The sequence below is a fragment of the Parambassis ranga genome, chromosome 19 (assembly GCF_900634625.1).
Source record: "Parambassis ranga chromosome 19, fParRan2.1, whole genome shotgun sequence".
NCBI lineage: Eukaryota > Metazoa > Chordata > Actinopteri > Ambassidae > Parambassis > Parambassis ranga.
The window spans coordinates 15,947,249-15,965,132 of record NC_041039.1 but is presented as its reverse complement, the minus strand read 5'-3'; the positions used below and the strand labels follow the sequence as shown (position 1 = coordinate 15,965,132).

At 40.7% G+C, this 17,884-nt stretch overlaps 1 protein-coding gene across 1 annotated transcript in view; it reads left to right on the top strand.

The window, feature by feature from the left end:
* The first annotated feature begins 2,930 nt into the window (after positions 1–2,930).
* grm3 (glutamate receptor, metabotropic 3) overlaps positions 2,931–17,884 on the top strand; it is a 29,203-nt gene continuing 14,249 nt past the window's right edge. The window contains exons 1-5 of the mRNA XM_028430482.1: positions 2,931–2,990; positions 6,031–6,098; positions 11,750–11,809; positions 15,960–16,508; positions 17,489–17,632. Of these exons, the coding sequence (XP_028286283.1) occupies positions 16,197–16,508; positions 17,489–17,632 (456 nt within the window). The 5' untranslated portion in view covers positions 2,931–2,990; positions 6,031–6,098; positions 11,750–11,809; positions 15,960–16,196. The remainder of the gene's footprint in view (positions 2,991–6,030; positions 6,099–11,749; positions 11,810–15,959; positions 16,509–17,488; positions 17,633–17,884) is intronic.

Sequence of the window (17,884 nt, the reverse complement as noted above, 5' to 3'; positions counted from 1 at the left end):
AGTATGCGTCATACTTGATTTCCAAATATAAGCACTGTTTTCATCATATCATGATGCTGTTATGGTGAGCCAAGAGACAAAAAGAGAATGTCATCACTAAGAATAATACTTTGTTGTTGTTGTTGTTGTTTGTAGGGTCACAAAGCAGCAAAATATTCATTTTTATTACTGGTCTAAGGAGATGCTAAGTATAGAGAGTATCAGGGTGCAAGTGTCACATGACATATACAGAAAGAAATGTGTTTGTAACCATGTCGAGTTGGAAATAGTGTCCACGTAAACAAAGACTCTTGTCTTTATGTGAGATTGATGTGTATTATTCTTCTAATGAATAGGGCTCTTTTTAATCACACTAAGTATGAGTCCTCAGTATTACCAGCACTTCCTGAAACAGCCTGTATCTAATGTGGAAGTAACCTTTCGAGCTTGGTCCCACAGGACTTCAACTCACCCATCTGGAGTGTGTCCATAGATATAAAATGAGCAACTGTCAACCAAGTGAGATGAAAAAATCAGAGGTCTGTCGGCCTGTCCCATCATGTAATACCTCTTTTTACCATAAGATGGATATCGAGCTAATGAGCTAGGTTTGATTGATTGATTGATTGACTGTAGCCTATAAGTTGGTTGAAGTCTAACTCAAAAGCACAATAGTGAATATTGAGAAATTAAACCAAATACAACAGTTTTCTGTAATAGAAATAAGCTAAAACTGTATTTATATCATAATTATTCGCAGCTCAACATTGTTAGGAGTTCTTTTGTTGACTTGGCCACATCACAAGTGACCACACTGACCAAAGCAAATGGACACTTGTGGTTGTTACTAGACCCGTTGTCTGACCAACACTGGGCACACTTCTAAGCACACTCACCCCTCTGTTTGAAGCTCCATCCATCATGAGGCCAAGACAGGACAGAAGACCATGGGAAATGAAGCATGGCTAATTCTATTAGTGCAGGGACACAAACAATCTGTGGGGAATCAAAGAAGGAGGAAACATAATCCCAGCGGACCCACTTCCTGCTGCATGAGCCGGAGCAGTTCACCATGATGAGTCAAAACGGTAAAACTCCTCCACACAGAAACACACACACATGCACTGGATGAGTAGAGGTAATTTATGAGGTTCAGGATGTTAAGTTTTGTCATCTGTCACATTGCTATTTTCTCTCTCTCGCCCTCTCCCTCATTTCATTCATTTTTCTTTCTTTCTTTCTTTCTTTCTTTCTTTCTTTCTTTCTTTCTTTCTTTCTTTCTTTCTTTCTTTCTTTCTTTCTTTCTTTCTTTCTTTCTTTCTTTTCGGCTGTGCTGTCTGTGGGGAAAGGCTGGACTCAAAGCTCTCTCGCTGAGCTACCCTTATGGGACAAAGCTGGCTTTCTGGGCTTTTTGCATATATGCATGCCATGCAGACAATGAGGCCTTTATTAGAGTAGCCAGCATTGAGCTGGAGCGGCAGGGATGAGGGATGAAGTCCGAGAAAGCTGTGACTGACACTGGGCAGTAGTGTGTGTTTGTGTGTGTGTGTGCATTTCCCACCTCTTTCCCATGCATGTGTGTCACAGAGGTGTGAAGTGGATGCTCTTACTTCTTCAGTCAACTAATCAATCTCTGCCCACCCGGAGCGCATCCTCTGAGTTCACTCATGCCATATGGCATCATGCAGTACATACATGGAAAACACCCCGGCTTATCAGGAACTTCCTGTCGTCATACATCTGCATATAAAACAGGCAAAACAACAGGCTGTGGCCTTTAGCTGCAATCAAAAAACTGCTTTGAGCAAGCCCTTAGACAGTGTATCTCTATGCACGTGACTAACTTTACAATACAGAAATCAGGCCTGTAGTCTGAGTGCCTGTGTGCATGTTTGTGTGTGTGCAGTGTAGTGTGCATTTGTGTTGAGAAAAGAGAGAGAGAGAGAGGACGCTCTGTGGCTCAATCATGCGTGAAGAGGATTTTCTGTTCAATAGAAGCTGCACACTTGCATACTTGCATTCTAATGACTCCATGTGCATAATTACACAAACAAGTACAGATGCACAGATGTGTGTGTGTGGACCGTATACACTTATAGACAAGCACCGATACAGGCACACAAATGCCTGTATCTACTTTTTTGTTCCCCTGAGGGAAACATAGAGTATAGACAGAGAGATCTCTAACTTGAAAAAAAAAAAAACATGCATCATGTTACTGTGTTGTATGATGAAGGCTTAAGGGTGGATGTCCTTCGAGCTGCTGCCACATTCTTCCGACAAACCTGAGGAACATGTAGCGCGGCTGGCACGTTTGAGTGCTGTTCTCCCTGTTTTTTTTTCTGACATCATAGAGTGCAATATTGTGTTTAAACATTAATGGAGCTTGCGTGAAACAAAACCAAGATGTGAAATTTTCTGATATTATGTTTTGAGACAGGTTGCAAGGACAGACGGATGGAGATGGATGGATGTGTCACTCACGCAACTCAAACACACACCTAAAACATTCATCTGGGAGCATCTCTCTCTCTCTCTCTCTCTCTCTGTCTCTCTCCCATTCCCTTCTTTCACGCTCTCTCACTCTCTTCTTTAACTCACTAAAGCTTGAGTTGTTGTTGCGAGTGGTAAACATGTGCTGGAGGGAGGGGGGGGGGGTGAATGGCTAAGTTTTCTTTTTATCCAATAAAAATGTCTTCTTGCCAGATCGATTGTTGTTGCTAGGAGACTGAAGCATCCTTTGGCAAGGGGCTACAGCTCTCCACGTCTGTTGTTTCCCTCCCCATCTCTCTGTCTCTCTCTCTCCCTCTCTCTCTCTCTCTCTCTCTCTCTCTCTCTCTCGTGCACGCGCGCTCACACACCACGCACACATCCACGGAGCTGGCGCGCAGAGCAGTGGCGCCCATCCTCTTTCTCAGTGCGACTCCTCCGAGGGATCAGGAGTAGACTAAGTCAAACTTCCAGCAGCTTGAGATTTGTGCGCCACCTTTGAAAGGATCGAAGTCGCCAAGGTAGGTGAAACAGAACATATCCATCACTGGTGGGCAGTTGTGTGGTAGTCTTTAGATAACAGGTTAGGGCGACAGAGTGCAGTGAAAAATTGACAGTCCGAGAGCGTTCAAGCGCGCGTCAGCCAATCGTACGGTGGGGAGCAATTTGCTTTGAACTTTGCGCAGGATTTAAACACCCAGTTGTACTGCACAGACGTGGTTCTTGTGTATATCTTGCTCGCGGATGCAGGGGGTGATCGAGTGTTGTGATAAGAGAGAAAAACACCTGCTTGCTAATCTCTGCAGCAGATGCACGATAAAAATACAGAAGGTGAAACAAAGAGTATCTGCAGTTGCGTATTTTACGCTGCGTGAAGAAGTTATCTGGGTTCAGACAGACCGCACCGAGGCATGTTCCTCGGCTTTAGAGGCTTCCCGGGAAAAGATGGGCGGGTGGTGCGTCTTTGGAAACAGGCATACAGGTGGATTAGTAAACCGGACCTGGTCACTGCCTATCCGTGATTTCCGTTTGCCTCCAAAGAACCACTCCACACCTTGCGCCAGAGGTAGGCGCACTAAAGGTATACAGCAGAAAACATGTGATGTGTTTATCCATATTATTGTGAGGATACTGACACTGCACCAACAAATTCAAAATTGTTATTCATGATTTATCAGGTGTGTCAGAACTTAGACGTTGTTCATGAATGGGCATGCTTCTGCACATGTTGTTCCTGTCTCTGGATTTATCTGCATTCTAACTGGAAATAGGACTTTTTTATTGGCAATGGGTGGCGTCCTGCAGAGCAGGTGTGTCTTTATAACACATAGGAGTAAGCTTAATCAGTGTTAGGTAATGCAATAGATTTTGTTATTCTTATTTTTTGTGTTGTTTATGCTCTCTCAGCGTGCATTTCATTTCAGATGGTGGTAACACCATATTTCCTCCCCATCCCCACCCATGATGAAGTGATGTGCAGATCAGTCACTGAGTAACTTGTGGTTGCTGATATAAAGCTGCGCATCCCTGTTTAAATAAAAAAAAAAAACGTACATGTGTACTGAAAGCCATGCAGCAGTCAAGGAAAACATTGTGTCCTTGTTTTATTAGTCACAGACTTTTTTACTGAGAACTAATAACATGCTGCGAAATTATAGTGCCATTTTCCTTTGTGATAAACGGCACAGAAACTGCAATATCAGCATCAGAATGTAGGCTTACTACATTAAGAGTAATGAGAATTGTAAATGAACTGTGTTTTTTATGTGCGGTGTTAGAGAGGGATGAATGAGGAGGGATGGGCAGCGTCTACTGCTAAATGTCTGAAAGGCTTGTGCCCCATAGGAGGCGAGCAAAAAATAATAATAATAACAATAATAATAATGCCCTGTGTAGCAGTGGGGAAAACAACAATTTGATGAAAGGAGACTTTGAACATTTTTTTCTTGCTCTGTAGAAATGTGTCAGTTTATGTAAAATTAAATATCAGATACGTTTTTTTATATTGAGTCATTTTCAAATGACTTCACATGACATTGGTATGCAGTGCAACATGTTCTTGTGTACATTGTGTGTTGCATAGTTATGTGTTAATTACTCACATGTGTTGCAGTTAGTGCATCATGTTAGTGTCTATGTGTGTGTTTGTGCACAAACAAGGGTCATGAGTGTGGGTGGTCTTGTTAAACCTTAAAGAAGTCTTTCAAGAAGACTTCATGTGTGTGGATGTGCGGTAGGTGAATGTGCATCCCTGTGCGAGTCGAGGGACAACCTGTGTCCGTGAATGGCCGTGGCCTTGAGTTTCAGCATTTTTTTTCTCCAGTAAATGTGCTTACATGAGCTTGTGGTTGTACATGCGTGTGTGCAGCTTCCACACAGCATAAAATCTCATCTTTAGCCATATTAGCACGGTGCTTAATGCTCAGTGGTCAGTGTTTATTATGTGTAGAGGGTTTTGTTTATTTGATTTTTTTTTCAGACAACACTGTAGTCAGGGACAGAGCACTGGTTCCAGTAAAAGGCAAAACTCAAAATATCGAATTATTCACATGAAACTGGACTTTTTCTGCTCTCTATCCAGAGGGGCACTAACTTGTGCAAACACACCTGCTCAGAAAGCCTGACAAGATTATGCAAATTGGCATATTTTTAACTGTGTTTAACTATACTGTGTGCTGGCAATACGCGTGTCTGGAAGTAGCAACACAATGGGTCTACAGCAAAAATAAATAAATACATTTTTATTATTATCATTGTAATCAGTCAGTTTGCAGATTTGATCAGTAGAGTACATCTTGGGATGTGCTGCAAGCAGCACAGTCCTATCTAACGGATTACCAAGGCCTGTCACAATGTACTGTACATCTTGTACAGAAGAATTGCCAAATGTGTATTCTATATTTCATGTAGTACAATTCAATATTATATATATCTTTAGAAATGTCCCTTTGTGTGTTTTTGTTTGCACATGCCAGTATTTGTCACAGTCCATGTATTTCGTTTTTTTTATTATTATTCTATACCTGGTGGCCTATTGAATACAATAGTAAAACTACAGTACCATCATATAATGACAAATATGTGTACTTTTATTACCTTTAAGGCAACATGACAACATACAAAAAGTCATTGTGCATTTTAAAAAAAATTATAGAAACTGTGAATGTTTTGTGAAAAAATGTCATCACAACTGTGAAAAAAAGAAAAATGATAAAAACACTAATATGTGATAGAAACACTGATCCTTTATTGCCCGTGCTGCGTTTGTGCGTATTTCACAGTAGTAATCACTTTCCGAGGTTAACAGTGTTTCTATAAATGCCCTTGAAGCTCCACAGGTGAGGACAGCATGTAAGAGCTTTTCCATGTTGCTGTCCGTGGTGCTGAAGTCTTTTTTCAACTGACATCACTTATTAAAGTTGTCGTTAGCCTTTCTTTTACCAGACATGTTAAGAAAGTATGTAATCAAAATCAAATGGGATTTTCCATTGAGAACTGCAAACAATTTTTTTCCCTCTCTCTCTCTCTCTCTTTGGTTTTATGTGTTCATCAACACTGAAGACAGGATGATGGAAACATGGGATCTTATCCTAATAGAGTCAAGAGGAGTCTAAAACCCTAACAAACAAGTAGGTAACTCAAAACTGACTTCTTGTTTTATTCAAATAATTGATGAGAAACAGATATTTGTTCTCACTGTAGAGTTTAAATATTGTATTTCCCCTAGTTTCTTTGGCTGCCTGCAACGAGTAGGTTAGTTATGCTGTAGATTAACTGGTGAGTGTAAACCGTCTGTAGGTGTGATTGTGTTTGTGAATGGTTGTCTGTCGCTCTGTGATAGCACTGCTGCGACTGCGGTGTCCAGCCTCTGCCTGATGTCAGCTGGGATCTGCTCCAGCTCCACCAATGTCCTGCTTAAAGGATACACTAATGAATAAATGAAAGAAAAAATAACTGGCTACTAAAAATGCACCATCAAACTACCATAAAAATGATAATAAACCTTCCACTAACATTCCTTCATAATGAGCACATTCCCAGTAGTCCTCTTAAATTTGTTTTCTACCCTGACCACCACCGTTTCCTAAACATGGCAAGTTGCAGTGTTTTCAGGGTAGTGCTACACTGGCTATGCAGATATTTGTAGATGCTCGTCTTTCTGTAATTATGTGATCGTAACAGCAGAGTCAAAGTGCTGTGTAGCTGTAAACTGTGCTTCTTTATTAGTTTATTTGTGTATTTCTTGTAGTAAACTCTGCTGTGGTCGTGCCCTATCAAGCAAACCTTTCAATCAATCAGCATTCAACAGAGTTTCATCAACCTAAGGCACTGCACTGTTGGCTTTTTGATAGACTGTATATGTGGAATTCCTGTAATCACTCTTCATTGTGTAGCTGAAGACCAGCACAAACAGACACCGGTGTGAATCTGCCTCCAACCATGACCAAAGAGCAACTAAAGACAAGAGTAAAGTGAACAGTACCAGCTTTACACAAGACACAGAGCTCATACGTGGATGACTTTACTTGGGTTTATCCCGCCATCTGTCCCTTCTCCCCTGAAACTTTCACTGTTTATACTACGCCATACTGTATGCCATTTTTGGATACACTGGCAATCCATCTATTCTGTCATTTATGTGTTGGGACAGGCTGAGTGCTCAGTAGCTAACCTGACACATTCTTTTTATATTGTGTTAGAATCATCAATCCTTTTATAACATTTTTTATAAAAGACACTTCTGTTAAGGGGAACAGGAAGGTGTCTGGAGATCGCCTCTGCTCCTCCCTCACATCATTCACTACAGTTGTGACACACACACACAGCCAGCACACATATGCATACAGTGCATTAGCACAACATTGTCTGTTCACTGACATCCCCTCCCTTCCTTTGCTACATGCACAGACATTCACACACGCTCAGGGGATGTGGGAGTGAAAGGGCAGTGGGATGTACAGCTGTGTGTCTCAGAGAGAGATCAGACTCTTTAATAAATGATGATCTTGAGGTGGGAAACTGTGTGTGTGTGAGTGTGTGAGGTGGATAGTGAGAGGTGGTTTACTGGTCACACAGTGGCTACTGTCAATACAAAGTACATTTCTTGAACGCTGCAGATAGAGCAACAACAAAATCTTCTGAATGTTTTAATATTACACTTATTATTTGATGACAGATGTTGAGATATTATCATAATTATCTCTTCATCATCTTCAACTCAAGACATGTCAGAGGGCAGCAGTGTCACATGTTCAATTATTTTTTTTATCCACTAAAATTTAGATACTAAACAACTGTTGCAAGTATTAATGAGCAGATCTGTTTATTTTTGTGTCATAACTGTTGAAATGGCCCGTCACACGAGGGACTACACAACACACAATAACACCCAATATAAATAAATAAATCCTTCCGGCAGTTGACGTTCATGTTCAAAAGAAAAAACAAACAGTTACCGCACAACACACACATGTTCTTAATGGAAATGGAGGGAAAGTAGAGTTACACATATCCAAAATAGATTTTCCAATACAAATAGTTCACATGTGGTCTCTTGACAATACAACATTTTCAGTCTCTCTCTCTCCCCCTCTCAGGTTATAATGACATTACAGGCACAATAACATAGTCAATCTTTCCCTCCTATTACATCAGGTATTGTAACTACCCTGGATAATCATTCCTGATGTGTCTCTCTCTCTCTATCCAGCCGCACAGCTTTTCCTTGCTCACTGCTGTGGGGGCATCTGTCACTCACCTGGGAATTACATGTGAGCTGTTGAATGTCATTGTGGAAAAAAATCAATACATGCAGCATTTGGCACAATGCTAAAACTGACAGACAGTAAGGTGATTATCCCGTTTAAATATAATTTAAGGCACCGATAAATGCTGACATAATAAACTACACACAGTAAATCCATCTGTTCATATTCTACTGCCACTTTGCCTGAAAACAGGGATTTAAGTGTCTTAAATCAAAAATGTATTTTTATCTATTTGGGTTTTTCCCTAATAAACTAATAATAGAGACATGTCACAACTAATATATTGAACAAGAATGTTTACTCTATAAGTCAAAAAAAACGTCACATTATTCTTCCTGTTAGCCGTTTTTGTTGCTTTAAATAAATAAGAGACTTCATGTTTAAATACAACTAAAGCTACTGTGCAGGAGTCGAAACAATGAGTCTCAATTATTATGGAGAGGAATCCAGGGCTAATGTGAGAGAGCAAGTACATCATTTAAATTCTCTTAATTAGTGAGGAACGACTGCAGTAATTGGTTTTTACACATCACCAGCTTACCTGAATTGACCAAAACTGACCAACATTATTTTCTATCTAAGAGGCTTTTGTCTCTGTCCGAGCCAATTATGTGTATTCTTCTAAGTGCCTGAGATTTAATGTGGTCAACATGCTCCATTACTGCTTACCTGTCCATTAACGCCCCGTACCCCTTCCCGTATCGACCGCAGTGACGACAGACTGGCGGGTGTGTGAACATGAATTAAGCAGGATGCAGTGAGGTTGGCGAGGTTGACGGATGCTCCATAATGTCTCCTAGGGTCATTACATGGCAGTTAAGTTGATAGATGTCATCCACAGAGGGGGTAATTCTCCTTCTGACAGGCCCTGCTGCCTTTTTTACAGTGATGAAATGCTGATCTGATGAATGCTTTCACACATTTTTCCAAACGCGGGTCTGTTTTTAGGCTGAACAGCCTTTTTTTTTAATCATGCCACATCATCAGTGGAGTTATTGAAAGTCAGGGAATACACACTGCAAAGGCCACAAAGAGACATCAGATTCACACTCAATGGGAGGACATAACCGACACTTCTCTTTTTATAACAGTGTAGATTAATCTCTCAATTACTTTTGCTTAGATTTGAAACATTAAAGTGTCCATCACAATTTCCCAGAGCGCAGTCTGCAAATTACTCCAGCACACCATCCAAAACACAAACAAATTCAATTTACAGAGACATTACAGAGACTTTTGCAGAGTGGCCACGTACTTTTGGACTGTTATAATTACAGCACACTAAATTACACAACATTTAATTATTTATGCATACAAAACAGAAGAAAGTACTGCAATTGTCTCAGTGTTGTAAATACTGGCTATAAACAAGGCTTATAGTGAAAGCTCCCACTGTGGCAGCAGATAGTGTCAGACTTTTAGATCTCTGATATTTACTCCTTGTTGGTCAATATTTTTCATAACTCTGTTAAAAATTAGGAACACATTTAAAATGTATTCATATCTGAGATATTGAAGATACAATAAATTCTGTCTGATGGTTACATCGAAATAGAGAAAGATATTTTGTCTTCATGACAAAATTAAAAAATAGATCACAGAACTCGGCATATTTTTAGTTTTCTGGTTATTTTGGTTAGATTCTGCACTAATTGTAGAGAATCCCTGCGAGGATCAAACAGACACACAGTAAATGTGCTAATTTCAGATGCTTTAAATTGATGTTGTGGCACTTTAACTCCTGACTTAAATAAATATTGGAATGAAAATTATACGTTCATATCTTAGTTTTATTCATAGCTCTTGTATTCTAAACTCTTTGGGAATAAATTACACTGTGTAAGAATAGCCCACAATTCCCACCAACACCTCCCACTGCAGACTTTGTATGGTGCTCGAAGGTTAAAAGCTCTTTTTTAGTGGAGAATCCTTTTGGAGTACCCACTGCACATGAGACTACAGTTTAGCCCATATGCCCTAGAAGCACACTACTCCTCACATGGGTTAATCCAGTTTTCATTATGAATGTACTCCTTTCTCTGTAACAGCATGTGAACAGCACACAACACAGTGTGAAACTGCTCTTCTGTTGTTAAGCAAAAATCAATGGTTGTGTGGTTAAATCTTTTCAATTTCGCCTTTCAGTAAGGTCCTGAAAATCAATTTCTATGTTTCTAACATAATACAGCCTTTAACCTTTGGGCCTAATGCAGGTCACAGAATAGACTGGTTTAATCGATACAGGAAAGGCTGAGCTCAGAGTACCTGGTTATTGACTTTGATTGGTTAAATGGCGATAAAAGGGGGTTTAACCCAAGTCAGCCAGCCTCACTGATGCACACACTGTCAGTTCTTATTCAGCGGCACCGTTTTCACTCACTGCTGGACAGAAGTTTTGGTATGCTCACATACCAAGGATTGAGAACTGTGCATTACTGTATGTATTCCTGGCACTTTGTGGTTGTATTTGAGATCATTCTGTCCTATTTATGGATCATCGGTCTTTCCTGCCTAAAACGCACTTTGTAAATAATTAATGGTCACAGCCCATTGCACCTGTTAGACTGTCAAAAGTCTGGGACACTATGTCTACACACATATACTATATGAACACACACACACTTAATTGTTTTGTGAGGGTTAAAATGAAAGTTGCACACATTTAGAACAGGACTACACACTTGCTGTCTTTTACAATTCATGTACCTTGAAGTCACATTGCATCAACACTAATGACTAACATCGTACTTATTTGGACTTAATCGCTGAAAAACAGAGGGAGGAATTGAAGGAGAGAGAGGTGAAAAGAGACTGAAACACACAAAGCAGCTGATGAATTAACTGATAAACCCCTGACAGCGTGCAGCTCTAATAAGGCCTCTGCTGTTCTGTGACAACAAAGCCCCATACCGCACCTCACATTAGTCATATGTATGTCATATGTGCGGTGTCTTCTCATACTGCGAGGTTCACGTCATTATTGCAGCTGTGAGTTCTGTGAGGTTCACTATAAAACAGATAAACATGCACACACACACACTGAGGAGTGGGTTGTGGGGCTATCTCTTCTCTCAGTGTACCGCGGTCCATCGACCCTGCATGGTTGCTCTCAGCTGGATACGTGTCATCCCCAGCAGCCCTGCCTGTTAGGGGGAGAGCGTGGGCTGTGGAGGGAGGTGGAAATAAACTGGAAAGGGGGGTGTAACAGCAAGGAGAGGGTGGAAGAGTGAGATGAGGGGAGTAGAAGGAAGAGATGCAGGGAAGATGCCTCGGAGGAAACAGAGGATGAAACATGAGAAGCAAAAAGGGAAGTGTGCAGCCTACTTACTGTTGAGCAGGGTCAGGGGTGAAATGGGGTTGTCTGTCAGATGTTACTCTGCATCGTAGCTCCCTGGGAAAAGGGTCAGTGGTTGACCTCCTTTTTCTTTTTTTTCCTTGTTTTATTATCAGTCAGAGTGTTTTCCTGCTGTTCTTCACTTACGTCATGTGTGTCTGCTGTTTTTCCCTCATAGGTGTCTTTGGTGATGTTGACATGTGCCAGCTGCCATCTTCTCTTATCCTACTTTATTCAGGTAAGGCATGTAAATTTTGTATAACATATGTCAACATAATGGGACGGTCAATGCAGAATTTACTGTTGTCTTTTTGACCACCTCATTAAAGTCAATGCAAATGGACCACCAAAAATCCATGAGTCAAGGTCAAACTTTGGTTTTCACACTTTGGACAGAACCTGACGAGCTTAGCTTAGCTTAGCTTACCATCAACATACACCAGTGTTGAGGAGTGGTGCTCTTTACAGAGTGAAAGTCAGTGCTTGTGAGCTGACATGTTCCAAACATCTTTACTAGGCTCATTGTTGTAGTCTTCTCTCAAATATTTTGTTCAAATCATTGCCAACTGGCAAAAATGTGTCTTTTCAAATCTGCAGTCCCTGACTGTAGGGCAGCAAACATGGTACATAACAATAGTTGTTACCCTGAAACCGAGGTCTATCTTGCACTCACTCACTATAGTTGCCCTCTTCCTCAGGTAATGCACAAGGCCACATTCCTTAAAGAGAGAGGCTGCAGTAAAAACATCACTCCACATCAGCTCTTGAGTCAAATCAAGGATCTTCGATTGATTCTTCGCAGCATCAACTTGCTGGAACTTTATCAGACACTTTATGTATAAAGGCTTCAGGCTTAAAACATGTACTTCATATATAATTGTTTGGGTCTGCAGTGTCGCATAAACACATTTTACATGCACTTATTCATAAATCTGCAGCTGCATAAAAACAATTTTCCACTAAACTGGGTAAAAAAAATTACTTTCTGATGGGATTAGGCTGCTTTTTTATATATATAATTTAATTTTAATACATCTCTGTTATTGAGTGGTTTGTGTTCTCAGTAGTAATATATTTGCCGTCTAATAAAGAGGCCCACACATGCATAACTACTATGATTATTAAAATACATGCAGTACTGTATATTAAAAAAGGGAAGTGTGCTGTCCAGCACTGCAGCCTCCCTGGAAATATTTTTGGTAATAAAATAAGGGACAAAAAGATTTTCTGTTTCGCTGTGTGCTTTGCTTGCACAGTTGCTCTTGAGACAGGAAGCCGGGTTTGGGCACTTTCCAAGAGGTTATAATGAAGCAAACATTCAATTTCAGTGGACACCATGAGAGCAGTGTAAAAAATGCTGGGAGATATTATTTGGCACATTTCTAGGAAATTGACTTCAAGAGCTGCCAATTACATTAAAGCATACTGTCAAAGTAAGGTGTTGTAAGAAAATGGTTATTACAGTTTCAGCTCCATAAATATACAGTTTTATATTCCACAACACACACACAGACACATACGCTTATACACAAATGCATCCACTTAAAACAAACACACAGCCACGGCTGCTGCAGCTTTGTTGCAGTGTTGTCCTCAAAACTGAGCTCATTACAAAGAGTTCCCCTTTGTGTTAGTTTGAAAGTGATCTCTAATAATGATCTAAGTTTGTTTAAAGTTTACTTCCAGGAGCTCCAGCTATTTCAGTGGAATACTGGAAACCATTTAAAAAGAGAATCTTCTTTCTCTCTCTCTCTCTCTCTGATAACAAACACACATGCGCATACACAGCTGACAAGTGTGACAGCTTTGAGAATAGACATAAATATTTTATAGCCTCCATCCATTCCAAAAAAAAAAAAAAAATAGCCATTAAGTTAAATTAAATATCCATGTCAGGTAGTCACCTGTGGGATTACGACAGGAAGCAACTTCATAAAGTAAGCTCAGCCGGGACAAGACCATATGAGAGTACATCATATAAATTTTACTTGTGGTTCACAGCATGTGTCCTTTATGTTCCGTGTGTCCCTGGCCACACTAATTCAGGTCTCTGTTGGATGAGAACGAAGGGAGCTACATAGAAGCTAGTCAGCTTTTAGGTCAACCTCAGAGAAGCAGAGGTGTGTGTGCATGTGTGTGTGGGTGAGTGTTTGTCTGGGTGTGTGTTTGTACGTGTGTGTCATATTACAGAGCAGAGTGGTAAAGGTAAGGCAGCTGCCTGCAGAAAAATCTGAGCTGCCTGCATCTAAGAGAAGCTTTCATCCTCCTACCTGCCCACCAAAGAGGGGAGACATACCCTCTCTCTCTCTCTCTCTCTCTCTCTCTCTCTCCCTTAAACACACACACATAAAGCAGAAATCTTCAGAAATTTCACTACGAACTTGCTCCTTGGTCTAGATTGATTTTCCTAGTCACAACGTCAACCTCCAGCTTCTGTCTCATGTCTCCTGAGGACTGCAGTAGAGTCATGACAAACAGAAGTTGAAAGAAGATTTCTTCCTCAGAGCTTAAATGTAACAACATATTGAAAGAGCGACAAGTGCAAGAAAAGGTTACTTATTATAGATGAACCTTGGACTCGCAGTGACTTTTTTTAATTGCTAATATTATATATAATATCTGCACTATATTCTACCCCAACGAGAATGGGAACTCGATTGCTCTGCTGGAACACATCCAGCCCTCCTCCTGTTCGAACAGATTTGTACCAGTGCCAGGTTAACATGACACTGTCATATAGCCAAGAAAGCCAGAACAAGGCTGCTGCAATTAAAAAGGTTCTCGGTAATATATGGATTTTTCTGGTGAGACTCTTGTGTCACATTGAAAAATTGTGGCACATTGAAAAATGTACAACAGTAAAAAAAAAAGTACAACATGCATGTTGTACATTTTTGTGCAACATTGAGCTGACTTAACAAAGTCCTTAGGACCTAAGGAATTAGTTAAGTCACCTAAGGCTTAGGTGATGCATTCATTTGCTATCAGGACATTGCAGTGTGCTGCAGACCAAAGCATTTGTCCTACAAGTAATGGATGTGTCACAAAGAATAAGACACAACAACAACTCACCCCTGTTTAGGTTTAAGGACAAATCAATCATAGTTTTGAAACAGCAGTACACTTAGAGGACCTCTGTGGTATGGAAAAGCAACCCTTTCCACACCAACAAAAACCCAACAAGTGTTTTTTTTTCTCCAGTTGGCAAAGGACCAACTAGAATCATCTCCAGTAGTTGTGGGTATTTATTGGCACTACAGCTGTAGTCAGTGGAAACACATTACCATGCCATGACACACTGACTGTCCCATTATGTAAGTCTCACAACCCTTAAATCACTTCAGCTACGAACTCAATCCGTTTTGTTCAAGCAGCTTTCGTGGCGTCAAAAGTGATCCAGTGAAAAGGCAAACAGACCAGCTGCCTCGACTGTTTTTGTGATGATTGAAATTCACATTAATCACCACAAGAATAGGCAGATTATTAGTGCAGATGTATCTCATTATTCATGTAACATATCCAGATATGCATTGCGTTCTGTGTAAATATCCCATGATGACCCTTAAACAATCCTTTGTTCTCCAGCCTGGAATACACAGAGTCTGCAACACATGATTCTTGTTTAAATAATGCATCTCGCTCCCTTCAAAAGAGACACAGTTTTGCATGTTGATGGTGCTGTACATCTTTAAAATTTAACTCACACAATTTAACTCCTGTTGTGTACTCTTCTGTGTTTGATGAAAGTGGACGTGGGCAATGTTAGAAACAGTGAAAAAACAAAACACAGCTTTAATTGAGACGTAAGCTGTGATAAGTAGCATCAGCTGTTGTTGACCTCATTGTTGTCAGATAGCTTCTTTCATGGTAAAATGCATTCGGTCCTCACATTGTAATTATGCAAGGGAGAGGGGGAGCAATAAATCTGATAACACAAACACACAGACACACACACACATATTCTTACGGGTATAAACTCATGGACAAGCAGAGAATTGTTGGAACAGAGATCAGATTAGAGAAGCTTTTCTGATCTGTGGTATGAGAAGGCTGGGCTCATGTATCAACCAGCCATCTAAGCTGGCTTATCCTGATACAACCAGGGGCGCACACACAGTAAGAAAGTTTACTGGGGGGTGTAAGGGAGGAAGAGGTTGAAGAACAGTGGGGTACAGTCTGCAAACAATTCTATATCCCTTTTCGTCATGGCCTGGCTTTGGCTGTGAAGCAGAAATGACTTTGAGCCCTTGTTAACATTGTCCCAGAATTCCTCTAAAGGTCTGCTTTTGCTGTCTGTATACTTCCTAGTAACAGAAAAGTATTTCATTAAAGCATCTCCTGACAGCTTTGAGATGTGGTTTAATCCCTCTACTATCTTCTCCAAACAGAGCTGATGCCCAGATGGTGTGCTCCTCCATGTGCGGTCCAGTTCAGCTCTCCCTGACCATTTTATGGGCCACAAATCGACCCAAGCATCCACGGCCACTGTTTGACTCACGTTCTACACACCTCATTCTTAACCCCTCGCCCCTCACCTTAACCCTCTGCCCCTCACCTCCCTCTGCCTCACTCTCTGTCAAACCTCTCCTTACATTTTGACAATCCTATCCCCGCCCGACCCCAACATGGTGACTCGCATTCCGGCTCTATTTTTGCTCATGATGTGTCAAGGCGTCTTGCTCTCGGACCCGCCTCAGTCACGTCGGGAGATCCGCATCGAGGGGGACTTGGTGCTCGGCGGCTTGTTCCCGGTGCATGAGAAAGGAGCTGGGATGGAAGAGTGTGGACGTGTGAATGAGGACAGAGGGATCCAGAGACTGGAGGCCATGCTGTTTGCCATAGACAGAATCAACATGGATAACACTTTGCTGCCAGGAGTGTCCCTTGGAGTCCACATCCTTGATACCTGCTCCAGAGATACCTATGCCTTGGAGCAGGTGAGTGAGCATCGTCACTATGCATTATCCCAGCATGTTTTTCTACAGATGATGTGCATCTTTTTTCCTTGATATATAATCAATACCACATCTTCTTATTTAGTAGAAGGTGTAAATAGTTATTGTAGCCCTTTAGCTCCATTCACTTCTACTCATTGTGGACTATCCCCTTTTTTCCAGTTGTCATCTATATAGCTTTGGATGTGTGGTGCAATGACTTCCTCTAGTCTGTCATTAGCAGGGTCCTCCAGATACAGATTGTCAAACTAGCTATTTGTCTTTTGCACTGTTGGGCAACTATTTGCACCATTTTGTATATAAAAAAGTTTATCAGTAAGTAAGTTGTGTCAGGTGAGAAGAAAGTGGAATCAAATGTAACTATAAGGCCTCATTAGAAGGTAATATTCAGGTGAAGTACCTCTGAATTCTATTTTATACCATATTGAGGATCTCCCCTCGAATGATAACAGAAAATCCTTGATGAGAAAGAAATTGAAGCTATTTTCAATGAAGGAAATGAGCCAGATTAAAAAACAAACCCTCAGGGGTTGTTTGAAAAAAAAAAAAAAAGAGTCTTATTGCCGAGCTATTTAGGAGTGATGCATCTTATAGCTCTCTGACTGTTTATAAAGCTCATATTCTTGACATTTATTTTTTTAATTGGGTTGCCAATTCATTATTTGTTTGTCCTCTGACCAGAAATATGTTATTATCTACTTTGGTCTCTCAGGAGTTAATTTGCAATTTGGACTCTCTACTGAAAGCATTAAGAGCCCCCTGTGTAAAGCAAAGCACTTTCATAGTCCCGTCAAAAAAGACAGAATAATAACAACAACTTAAATCCTTTATTTATGGAGCATATATCTACAAAGGACATAATTCAAAGGCTGATTAAGATTTATTAGACTATATAGACCATATGGCGCCCAGTATGGCGTTCTGCATCTGACATAAAATATCTATGTGTTTGTGGTGCCCAGGCTCTGGAGTTTGTGAGAGCCTCCCTCACCAAGGTGGATGACACAGAGTTCATCTGCCCGGATGGATCTTACGCTCTGCAGGATGACAGCCCACTTGCGATAGCAGCAGTCATAGGAGGATCTTTTAGCAGTGTCTCTATACAGGTAACAGATGTGTACTAAACATATTTACACAAAAAGTGCTATTAATTTCATCATCATACTTACGCAGCTTCCATGAAGTGTAACCACTAACTTCTGCTGGCCATGTTTATGTGACTCTATGTGTGTGTGTGTGTGTGTGAACACTTATTTCTTAGAATCAAGTGTATTCTTGTGTGTTTCCCCAGCTCTTGTAGCTCTTGTCACAGAACTGGGAAATTTGCATAGTTTAGCATAAAACCTCCTTTTCCCTTT